The following is an 11,439-nucleotide window of genomic DNA, read 5'->3' on the forward strand; positions in this document are numbered from 1 at the left end:
GTCCGGGGGTTCTGGGGCTGGGGGGGGGTCCCAGGTGAGTGGGGGTCCCAGGTGAGTGGAGGTCCCAGGCCGGGGGGGTCCCAGGTGAGTGGGGGTCCCAGGTGAGTGGAGGTCCCGGGCCGGGGGGGTCCCAGGTGAGTGGGGGTCCCGGGCCGGGGGGGTCCCAGGTGAGTGGGGGTCTCGGGCCAGCCCAGCGCTGCCCCCTCCGTCCCCCTGCTGCCTTCTGCCCCCGCCCCGGGCGTCACCTCACTTCTGTCACTGTCCTGCCCTGTCCGTCCCCGTGTCCGTCCCTGTGTCCGTCCCCGTGTCCCCGTCCCCACGTCCCACGTCCCCGTCCCCACGTCCCACGTCCCACGTCCCCATCCCCACGTCCCACGTCCCACGTCCCCATCCCCATCCCCGTCCCTGTCCCCACGTCCCACGTCCCCATCCCCGTCCCTGTCCCCACGTCCCCCGTCCCCCGTCCCCATCCCCATCCCTGTCCCCCGTCCCCATCCCTGTCCCCCCCACGTCCCCATCCCTGTCCCCCCCACATCCCCCGTCCCCATCCCTGCCCCCCCCGTCCCCACGTCCCCATCCCGCTGTCCCTGCCTGTGCCCCCCGGCGCCCCCCGGCCCCGGCGGCGGCGGCGGCGGCAGGTGGAGCTGCTGGAGCGCAAGTACGGCGGCTACTTCCGGACGCGGCGGGCGGCGCGCACCATCCAGGCCGCCTTCCGCCGCTACCGCATGGCCAAGAAGTTCGAGCGGCTGCGCAGCTCGGCCGCCGAGAGCCGCCGCTCGCGCCGCCTGGCCCTGGCCGGCATGCGCCTGCAGTTCTCCTTCGAGGAGTACGACCGCGGGCCCCCCGCCCCGGGGCCCGGCCCCCCGCCGCCCCCCGCCCCCTACTTCGAGGGCAAGCCGGCCTCGCTGGACGAGGGGGCGCTGGGGGGGCCGCGCGGGCCCCGCCGCCCCCCCCGCTACGGCGGCTCCTGCCGCGCCGGCCTGGACGGCGCCGCGGCCGAGCCCCCCGCCGGCCCCCCCGAGCCCCCCGCCGCCCTGGGGGGCCCCGGCGGCGGCGGGGGGAGCCCGGACGGCGGGGGTCCGCCCAGCCCCCCCAGCCCCCCCCGGCACCTCTCGGCCTCCGCCGACTTCGGCCCCGGCGCCGCCGACCTGGAGGAGGCCTTCGCCCAGCAGGTGGGGGCGGGGCTGGGGGCTCTGGGGGCGGGGCTGGGGCTGGGGCGGGGCTTGGGGCTCTGGGGGCGGGGCTTGTGCTAGGGGTGGGGCTGGGGGCTCTGGGGGTGGAGCTTGTGCTAAGGGTGGGGCTTGGGGCTCTGGGGGCGGGGCTTGTGCTGGGGTGGGGCTTTGGGGTCTGGGGGTGGAGCTTGTGCTAGGGGTGGGGTTTGGAGGTCTGGGGGTGGGGCTTGTGCTAGGGGTGGGGCTTGGGGCTCTGGGGGTGGGGCTTGGGCTGGGGTGGGGCTTGGAGCTCTGGGGGCGGGGCTTGTGCTAGGGGTGGGGCTTGGGGCTCTGGGGGCTGGGCTTGTGCTAGGGGTGGAGCTGGGGGCTCTGGGGGTGGGGCTTGTGCTGGGGTGGGGCTTTGGGGTCTGGGGGTGGAGCTTGTGCTAGGGGAGGGGCTTGGGGCTCTGGGGGCGGGGCTTGTGCTGGGGTGGGACTTGGGGCTCTGGGGGGAGGGGCTTATGCTAGGGGAGGTGCTTTGGGCTCTGGGGGTGGGGCTTGGGGCTCTGGGGGTGTGGCTTGTGCTAGGGGTGGGGCTTGGGGCTCTGAGGGCGGAGCTGGGTGCTCAGAGTGGGGGGTGGCTCTGGGGGAGGAGCTAGAGGCTCTGGGGCGGAGCTTATGGCACTGGGTGGGGCTAGAGGCTCGGGGGCGGGGCTTGCAGCAATGGGCGGGGCTAGAGGCTCGGGGGCGTGGCCCGGCTCCGAGCTCCGCCCCCCCCCCCCGCCCCGGGCAGGTGCAGTCGCTGGCGGCCTCCATCGACGAGGCGCTGGGGTGCCGGGGGGCCCCCCCGGGGGCGCCGGGGCCCCCCGAGGGCGGGCCGGGGCCGGCGGGCGACAGCGCCGCCACCTCCTTCAGCGACGTCACCCTCTACCTGGACGAGGGGCTGCCCGGCTCCCCGCTGTCGCGGCCCCCCAGCGCCGAGGGGGCCCCCGCCGGCCCCCCGCCGCCCCCGCCCGCCGCCGCCAACCCCCCGGCCCGGCCCGAGCCCTGGGGCGGCCCCGAGGAGGGGCCCGGCGGGGGGGCGCCGGCCCCGCCGCGCCGCGGCCCCCCCTGCCTGGAGTGCCGGGGCCGGGCCGGCGGGGGGCACCTGCCCCTGCTCACCGTGGAGCCCCCCAGCGACAGCTCCGTGGACCTCAGCGACCGCTCCGACCGCGGCTCCCTCAGCCGCGGGGGCCCCTTCGAGGCCGAGGCGGGGGGCACCCTGCCCCGGGGCGGCCCCCCGGGCAACCCGCCCGCCCGCGCCCCCCACCCGCACCGCTGCTTCCACGCCGAGCCGCCGCCGCCCCCGCCGCCCCCGCCGCCGCCCCCCGCCGCCGGGCCCCCCGAGGAGGGCTCCGAGGGCGACAACGACAGCCTGCGCAGCAGCTCCAACTCCAACGAGACCCTCAACTGCTCCTCGGGGTCCTCGTCGCGCGACAGCCTGCGCGACCCCCCCCCGCCGCCCCCGCCGCCCCCGCCGGCCGCCCCGCCGCAGCCCCCCGGCCCCCCGCCCGCCGGCAAGCAGACCTACCAGCGCGAGCCGCGCCAGAGCTGGGACTCGCCGGCCCTCAACAACGACGTGGTGCAGCGCCGGCAGTACCGCATCGGCCTCAACCTCTTCAACAAGTGAGGGGCGCGGGGGCGGCCGGGGGGCGCGCGAGGCCCTGGGCGGCCCTGTAGGGACGGCAGCGTGCTGCTCTAGGTGACCCTAGAGGAGGGACAGGGTGGTCTTCTAGGTGACCCTACGGGGAGGGCGGGGTGGTGTTCTAAATGACCCCGTGGGGAAGACAGAGCGTTGTTCTAGGTGACCCTATGGGTAAGAGAGAGTGATGTTCTAGGTGACCCTATAGGAAAGACGAGGTGATATTCTAGGTGACCCCATGGGTAAGAGAGCATGGTGTTCTAGGTGACCCCATGGGGAAGACAGAGTGATGTTCTAGGTGACCCTATAGGAAAGACGGGGTGAAATTCTAGGTGACCCCATGGGGAAGAGAGCGTGGTGTTCTAGGTGACCCCATGGGTAAGACAGAGCGGTGTTCTAGGTGACCCTATAGGAAAGACGGGGTGATATTCTAGGTGACCCCATGGGGAAGAGAGCATGGTGTTCTAGGTGACCCCATGAGGAAGACAGGGCGTTGTTCTAGGGGACCCCATGGGTAAGAGAGGGTGGTGTTCTAGGTGACCCTATAGGAAAGACGGGGTGATGTTCTAGGTGACCCCATGGGGAAGAGAGCGTGGTGTTCTAGGTGACCCTATGGGTAAGACAGGATGGTGTTCTAGGGGACCCCATGGGTAAGAGAGGGTGGTGTTCTAGGGGACCCCATGGGTAAGAGAGGGTGGTGTTCTAGGTGACCCTATAGCAAGGACAGGGTGATGTTCTGGGTGACCCTATAGGAAAACAGTGTGGTGTTCTAGGTGTCCTATAGCGAGGACAGGGCGTTGTTCTAGATGATCCTATACAGAGGCCAGGGTGGTGTTCTAGATGACCCCAGAGAAAGGACAGGGTGGTGTTCTAGGTGGCCCTGTAGGTAGAGCATGGTGATATTCTAGGTGAGCCTATGGGGAGGACTGGGTGGCATTTCGGGTGACCCCAGGGGGGCGGTCGAGGCCCTGCCCAGCGGGGACGGGGCGGCGCTGCTAGGAGGGCTCCGGGCCCGGCTCCAGGCAAGCCGGGGTCCGTCCCTGCGCAGGAAGCCGGAGAAGGGGATCCAGTACCTGATCGAGAGGGGCTTCCTCTCCGACACCCCCGTGGGGGTCGCCCACTTCATCCTGGAGCGCAAGGGGCTGAGCCGGCAGATGATCGGCGAGTTCCTCGGCAACCGGCAGAAGCAGTTCAACCGCGACGTTCTCGAGTAAGCGGTGGGGGGCTGGGGGGCGGCGGGGGGTGTCCCCGTGCCGGCGCTCGGGGCCGAGGCCAACTTCGGGGCGTCGCGGCTCTCCTGCAGCTGCGTGGTGGACGAGATGGACTTCTCCGGCATGGAGCTGGACGAGGCGCTCCGCAAGTTCCAGTCCCACATCCGGGTGCAGGGCGAGGCCCAGAAGGTCGAGCGCTTGATCGAGGCCTTCAGGTGAGAGCTGGCGCCTGCCTCCTGTCCTCTGGCGCCGTCAGGGCCAGCGAGGCCGTTGAGACATTGCACGGTCTAGAAGCAGTTGTGCAGTCGAGAGCGACCTGCAGAACGGGCGTTCTCTGGGCAGAAGGGAGCTGCGTCCTCGGTTGCCCTAGACAGGGGCAGGTCGAGGTGGAGGTGCCGGTGGGGGTGCCAGGGCAGTGGAGCCAAGCCAGAGTGACGTTCTAGGTGACCCAAGGGACCGTGGAGGGGGGTGGGGTGGGGGACATTACAGGTGGTACCCATGCGTGGCTGGATGACGTTCTAGGTGATCCAAGGGACTGAGGGGGCTGCCCTCACCTGTGATGCCCCACGTGTTCTAGGGAAGCGGGGGCCTGGATCGCACCAGGACTGTTGTGCGGTCTAGAACCCTCCCGGCCAGGCCAGCCCTGGCCGTGTGGGGGTGGCCGTGGGGCTCCCTCACCCCATGGGCCGTGGGGATTGTCCGCCCCACAGCCAGCGCTACTGCGTGTGTAACGCGGCCCTGCTGCGCCAGTTCCGGAACCCAGACACCATCTTCATCCTGGCCTTCGCCATCATCCTCCTCAACACCGACATGTACAGCCCCAGCGTCAAGGCCGAGCGCAAGATGAAGCTGGAGGACTTCATCAAGAACCTGCGAGGTGAGAGCCGCGGCCCCGTCCCTCGCCAGCCCGACGGCACCCACCCGCTCGAGAATCTGGGTTCTTGAGCGGGGGCCGGGGGTCACGCAGGGGTGGACAACGGCGAGGACATCCCCCGGGACATGCTGGTGGGCATCTACCAGCGCATCCAGAGCCGGGAGCTGCGCACCAACGATGACCACGTCTCCCAGGTCCAGGCCGTCGAGCGCATGATCGTCGGCAAGAAGCCGGTGGGTGAAGGGGCGGGGCCAGGGGCGGAGAGGGCCCTGGGTGGGGGCCAGGGCTTGTAGGTGACCCTATGGAGAGGTACCGTAGGTGAGCCTATGGAGGCGCATCCTACGTGACGCTCTGGAAGGATGTTCTAGGGGACCTATAGCCGAAGTAGGATGTTCTAGGTGTTCCTATGGGCTGGTGCTGGAGGTGCTACTCTGGAGAGATGATGTTGTGGGTGGTGCTGTGGGTTAACGTCCTGGGTGCGTCTAGGGAGGGATGGCGTAGGTGACCTTATGGAGGAAAGTTCTAGGTGATGCTATGGGGCGATGCTCCAAGTGGCCCCACAGTCAGGGCAGCGCGTTCTAGGTGACCCTACGGAGGGATGGGGCTATTCTAGGTGACGCTACACGTGGGGCAGGGCAACGTTGAGGGTGCAGGGGGCGGGGCCGGCCAGGCTCCATCCCCGGCACTGACCCCGCCCCCCAGGTGCTGTCCCTGCCCCACCGGCGCCTGGTGTGCTGCTGCCAGCTCTATGAGGTGCCCGACCCCAACCGGCCCCAGCGCCTGGGGCTGCACCAGCGCGAGGTCTTCCTCTTCAACGACCTGCTGGTGGTGAGCGCGGGGCGGAGCGGGGCCCGGACGCCTGGGCCCCCCCCGGGCGGGGCTCCCGGACGCCGGGGTCCCCGCTGACCTCGCGCCCCGGCAGGTGACGAAGATCTTCCAGAAGAAGAAGATCCTGGTGACCTACAGCTTCCGCCAGAGCTTCCCCCTCGTCGAGATGCACATGCAGCTCTTCCAAAACGCCTGTGAGCCCCACGGCGCCCCGCGGCGTGCCCTGCTGCCCCGTGGGGTGCCCTCCCCGGGGTGCCCTCCTGCCCTACGCTGCCCCACAGCTGCCCCGCGGAGCCCCCGCGGGAAGCTCCCTGCCGCACGGCATCCCGTGGTGCCCCTGTGGGATGCCCTGCTGCCCCATGGCACCCCCACAGGATGCCTCAGTGCCCCACAGCAGCCCCACGGGAGGCCCTGCTGCCTCACGGGGCCCCCTCTCGGGATACCCCGCTGCCCCACGGAGCCCCCCAGGGGATACCCTGCTGCCCAGTGGTGCCCCACGGCACCCCCCACTGCTTGCTGCCTGCCCCATGGTGCCCCATGGAGCCCCCGCGGGACACCCCGCTGCCCCCCAGCACCCCACGCGACGCCCCCCCAGCACCCCACGGGACACCCCCCCCCGCCCCCCGGCGCCCCGCGGGACGCCCCAGCCTCCCGCAGCCCCCCCGGCCGCCGCGCGCCCCCCGGGCTGACCCACGGCGGCGCCCCAGATTACCAGTTCGGGATCAAGCTGCTGTCGGCGGCGCCGGGGGGGAGCGGAAGGTGCTGATCGTCTTCAACGCGCCGAGCCCCCAGGACCGGCTGCGCTTCGCCAGCGACCTGCGCGAGTCCGTGGCCGAGGTGCAGGAGATGGAGAAGTACCGCGTGGAGGGTGAGCCGCGCGCGGGGCCCCGGGGGGGCGCCGGGGGCACCGGGGGGGGCGCTGGGGGCACCGGGACGGACACGGGGGGCGCTGGGAGCACCGGCGGGGGCGCTGGGGGCACCGGGTCGGACATGGGGGGTCTGGGGGCACCGGGGGGGGGTGCTGGGGGCACCGGGTCGGACACGGGGGGCGCTGGGAGCACCGGGGGGGGGCGCTGGGGGCACCGGGTCGGACACGGGGGGCGCTGGGAGCACCGGGGGGGGGTCCGGGGGCGCCGGGACGGACACGGGGGGCACTGGGAGCACCGGGGGGGGGTCTGGGGGCACCGGGACGGACACGGGGGGCACTGGGAGCACCGGGGGGGGGTCTGGGGGCACCGGGACGGACACGGGGGGCGCTGGGAGAACCGGGGGGGGGTCTGGGGGCACCGGGACGGACACGGGGGGGCGCTGGGAGCACCGGGGGGGGTGCTGGGGGCACCGGGACGGACACGGGGGGGCGCCGGGAGAACCGGGGGGGGGTCTGGGGGCACCGGGTCGGACACGGGGGGTCTGGGGGCACCGGGACGGACACGGGGGGCACTGGGAGAACCGGGGGGGGGTCCGGGGGCGCCGGGACGGCCACGGGGGGCGCTGGGAGCACCGGGGGGGGGTCCGGGGGCGCCGGGACGGCCACGGGGGGCGCTGGGAGCACCGGGGGGGGGTCCGGGGGCGCCGGGGGGTGGCGGCGCCGGGGCGCCGGGGTGACGGGCGCCGGCGTGCCGCAGCCGAGCTGGAGAAGCAGAAGGGGGTGGCGGGGGCGCGGGCCGGGGGCCCCCCCCGCGACGCCCTCAACGGGCTGAGCCGCAGCAGCCTGGACGAGGCCTTCGCCCCCCCCGAGGGGCTCAAGCGCAGCGCCCTGAGCAGCTCCCTGCGCGACCTCTCCGACGGCGGTGAGCCGGGGGGGCCGCCGGGGCTCGGGGGGGGGGCTCCCTCTGCCGTGGGTCCCTCTGGGGGCAGGCGTTGCCCCTGCCACGGGGACACCGGGCGTCTGGGGGGGACGGTGCCCCCTCTGGGGGGGACGTTGTCCCCGCCGTGGGTCCCACTGTGGGGCCGGGGGGGCCGTTGCGCCCGCCGTGGGTCCCTCAATGGGTCTGGGGGGGGACGTTGCTCCTGCTGTGGGTCCCACTGTGGGGCTGGGGGGGCCGTTGCCCCCGCCGTGGGTCCCGCCGGGGGTCTGGGGGGGGACGTTGTCCCCGCCGTGGGTCTCTCAATGGGTCTGGGGGGGGGACGTTGCTCCTGCTGTGGGGCTGGGGGGGGCCGTTGCCCCCGCCGTGGGTCTCTCAATGGGTCTGGGGGGGGCCGTTGCCCCTGCCGCGGGTTCCGCCGTGGGTCTGGGAGGGCCGTTGCCCCCGCCGTGGGTCTCTCAATGGGTCTGGGGGGGGACGTTGCTCCTGCTGTGGGTCCCACTGTGGGGCTGGGGGGGACGTTGCCCCCGCCGTGGGTCCCCCCGGGGGTCTGGGGGGGAGGTTGCTCCTGCCGTGGGGTCCTGGGAGGGGACGTTGCCCCCGCCGTGGGTCCCGCCGGGGGTCTGGGGGGGGACGTTGCCCCCGCCGTGGGTCCCCCAATGGGTCTGGGGGACCATTGCCCCCGCCGTGGGGCCGTCGCCCCCGCCGTGGGGCCGGCCGCGGGTCCCGCCGTGGGTCTGGGGGGGCCGTCGCCCCCGCCGTGGGGCCGGCCGCGGGTCCCGCCGTGGGGCCAGGGGGGCCGTTGCCCCCGCCCTGGGGCCGGCCGTGGGTCTGGGGGGGCCGTTGCCCCCGCCGCGGGTCCCGCCGTGGGTCTGGGGGGGCCGTCGCCCCCGCCGTGGGTCTCTCAATGGGTCTGGGGGGGCCGTCACCCCCGCCGTGGGTCCCGCCGTGGGTCCCGCCGTGGGGCCGGGGGGGCCATCGCCCCCGCCGTGGGGCCGGCTGCGGGTCCCGCCGGGGGTCTGGGGGGGCCGTGGGTCCCGCCATGGGGCCGGGGGGGCCATCGCCCCTGCCGTGGGTCCCCCAATGGGTCCGGGGGGGCCGTCACCCCCGCCGTGGGTCCCGCCGTGGGGCCGGCCGCGGGCCCCCTCGACCCACGGTGTGTGACCCCCCCCCCCCGTGTCCCCCCCCCCAGGCAAGCGGGGCCGGCGCAACAGCGTGGGCTCCCTGGACAGCACCATCGAGGTGAGGGGGGGCTGGCCCCGCCCCCGGCCCCGCCCCCCGCCCCGCCCCCCGGCAGGAGGCGGGGCCTCTGCGTGCAGGGCGGGGCTTGTCCACCAATGGGGTGGGGCTGGCGCTAGGGGGCGGGGCTTCCCATCCACGGGGTGGGGGTGGGGGGGCAGCCTGGGAGGGTGGGGCTAATCCTGGAGGGTGGGGCTTACTGTAGGGGGTGGGGCTTGTCTACCCACGGGGTGGGGCTAATACTAGTGGGTGTGGCTTCCCCTATATGGGATGGGGCTAACCCTGGGGGCGGGGCTTGCCCCTGTGTGGGGTGTGGCTATCCTAGTGGGTGGAGCTTCCTGTCAGTGGGGGTGGGGGCTGACCCTGGGGGCGGGGCTTGCCCATATATGGTGTGGGAAAGTCCTAGTGGGTGGAGCTTCCTGTCAGTGGGGGCGGGGCTAATCCTAGGGGCGGGGCTTGCCCATATATGGAATGGGGCTATCCTCGTGGGTGTGGCTTCCTGTCAGTGGGGGCGGGGCTTGCTCCAGGAGGGCGGGGCTTGCCCATATATGGAATGGGACTGTTCTAGTGGATAGGGCTTTCCCCCCAGGGGGCGGAGCTTGCTCCAGGGGGGCGGGGCTTGCCCATATATGGAATGGGACGCTCCTAGTGGATAGGGCTTTCCCCCCAGGGGGCGGAGCTTGCTCCAGGGGGCGGGGCTTGCCCATATATGGAATGGGACTCTTCTAGTGGATAGGGCTTTCCCCCCCAGGGGGCGGAGCTTGCTCCAGGGGGGCGGGGCTTGCCCATATATGGAATGGGACGCTCCTAGTGGATAGGGCTTTCCCCCCAGGGGGCGGGGCTTGCTCCATGGGGGCGGGGCTTGCCCATATATGGAATGGGACGCTCCTAGTGGATAGGGCTTTCCCTCTATGGGGCGGGGCTTGCTCCAGGGGGCGGGGCTTGCCCATATATGGAATGGGACGCTCCTAGTGGATAGGGCTTTCCCCCAGGGGCGGGGCTTGCTCCGGGGGGGCGGGGCTTGCCCATATATGGAATGGGACACTCCTAGTGGATAGGGCTTTCCCCCAGGGGGCGGGGCTTGCTCCGGGGGGGCGGAGCTTGCCCCCCCTGACGCCGCCCCCCCCCCCCCCCCCGGCGCAGGGCTCCATCATCAGCAGCCCCCGGCCGCAGCCGCGGGGGGCGCCGGCGGGGGGGGCCGAGGGCTGCTACAAGCCGCCCCCCCGGCCCGTCTCCAACTCCTCGTCCTTCCTGGGCTCCCTCTTCGGCAGCCGCCGGGGCAAGGCCCCCCCCGGGCCCCCCCCGGGCCCCCCCGCCGCCGCCGCCTGCCCCTCGGCCTCGGCCTCCTCCTCCTCGGCCTCCTCCTCCCACCACCACCACCACCACCACCACCCCCCCCCCGCCGCCGCCGGCCCCCCCCCGGCCCCCGACGGCCCCTCCAAGCTGCAGGCCCTGCACGCCCAGTACTGCCACGGCGGCGGGGGGGGGCCCGGGGGCGGCGGCGGCGGGGGGCCCGGCCCCCCGCCGCCGCCGCCCCCCTACCCCCAGCCGCCCCCCCCGCCGCCGCCGCCCCCCCCCCGCCGCCCCCGCCGCCGCCGCCGCCGCCGCACCAGCAGCCGCCGCCCCCCGGCCGCCCGGCGCCCCCCCCGCCGCTGCCGGCCATCGCCGCCGGCGCCCCCCCCCGCTTCCCCGGCGGGCCCCAGCCGCCCCTGTCGGCGCCCCCCCAGCAGCACGGCCCCCCCGGCGGGGGCTTCCCCCCGCCCCACCCCCACTACACCCTGCACCGGCCCGGCAAGCGGGGGGCCGGCCCGGCCGCCCCCCCCCCGCCCCGCCAGCCCCTCTCGCCCCTGCCCCTCTACAGCCCGGCCGCCCCCCCCCACCACGGGCTGCCCCACGCCTACGCGCCCGGCCCCCCCGCCCCGCCCCACCGCCCCCCGCCCCCCCCCGGCCCCGCCAAGCACTTCGTCTTCGGGGGGGGGGGCGGCGGCGGCGGGGGGGCCCTGCGCGGCGGCGGCGGGGGGGCGGCGCGGCCGGGCCCCCCCCGGCGCCCACCACCACCACCACCACCCCCCCCCCACCACCACCACCATCACCACCACCCCCACCACCACCCGCCGCCCCACTCGCCCATCCCCCCCCACCCCCCCTACCCGCCCCTGCCCCCCCCCTCGCCCCACACCCCCCTCAGCCCCCACTCGCCCGCCGGCCCCACCTCGCCCCTGGCCCAGCCCCCCCCGGGCCCCCCCAAGCCCAAGGGGGGCAACCGCATCAGCACCGTGGTGTGAGGCCCCCCCCCCGTCCCCGCCGAGACCTGACGCAGCTCGTGGCGGCGGCGGGACGACCCCCCCCAATCCCCGCCGAGACCTGACGCAGCTCGTGGCGGCGGCGGACGACCCCCCCCAATCCCCGCCGAGACCTGACGCAGCTCGTGGCGGCGGCGGACGACCCCCCCCCGTCCCCGCCGAGGCCTGACGCAGCTCGTGGCGGCGGTGGACGACCCCCCCCCCCCAATCCCCGCCGAGACCTGACGCAGCTCGTGGCGGCGGCGGACGACCCCCCCCAATCCCCGCCGAGACCTGACGCAGCTCGTGGCGGCGGCGGACGACCCCCCCCAATCCCCGCCGAGACCTGACGCAGCTCGTGGCGGCGG

General features: G+C 74.6%; 1 protein-coding gene across 1 annotated transcript in view; it reads left to right on the plus strand.

The window, feature by feature from the left end:
* IQSEC2 (IQ motif and Sec7 domain ArfGEF 2) overlaps positions 1–11,074 on the plus strand; it is a 37,753-nt gene extending 26,679 nt beyond the window's left edge. The window contains 14 exon segments of the mRNA XM_068924111.1: positions 639–1,172; positions 1,945–2,816; positions 3,881–4,042; positions 4,136–4,258; positions 4,754–4,920; positions 5,011–5,150; positions 5,620–5,745; positions 5,840–5,939; positions 6,453–6,494; positions 6,497–6,613; positions 7,371–7,535; positions 8,743–8,792; positions 9,933–10,300; positions 10,978–11,074. Coding sequence (XP_068780212.1) covers positions 639–1,172; positions 1,945–2,816; positions 3,881–4,042; positions 4,136–4,258; positions 4,754–4,920; positions 5,011–5,150; positions 5,620–5,745; positions 5,840–5,939; positions 6,453–6,494; positions 6,497–6,613; positions 7,371–7,535; positions 8,743–8,792; positions 9,933–10,300; positions 10,978–11,074 — 3,063 coding nt within the window.
* The last annotated feature ends 365 nt before the right edge of the window (positions 11,075–11,439 follow it).

This window comes from Struthio camelus, chromosome 38, assembly GCF_040807025.1.
Source record: "Struthio camelus isolate bStrCam1 chromosome 38, bStrCam1.hap1, whole genome shotgun sequence".
Taxonomy (NCBI): Eukaryota; Metazoa; Chordata; class Aves; order Struthioniformes; family Struthionidae; genus Struthio; species Struthio camelus.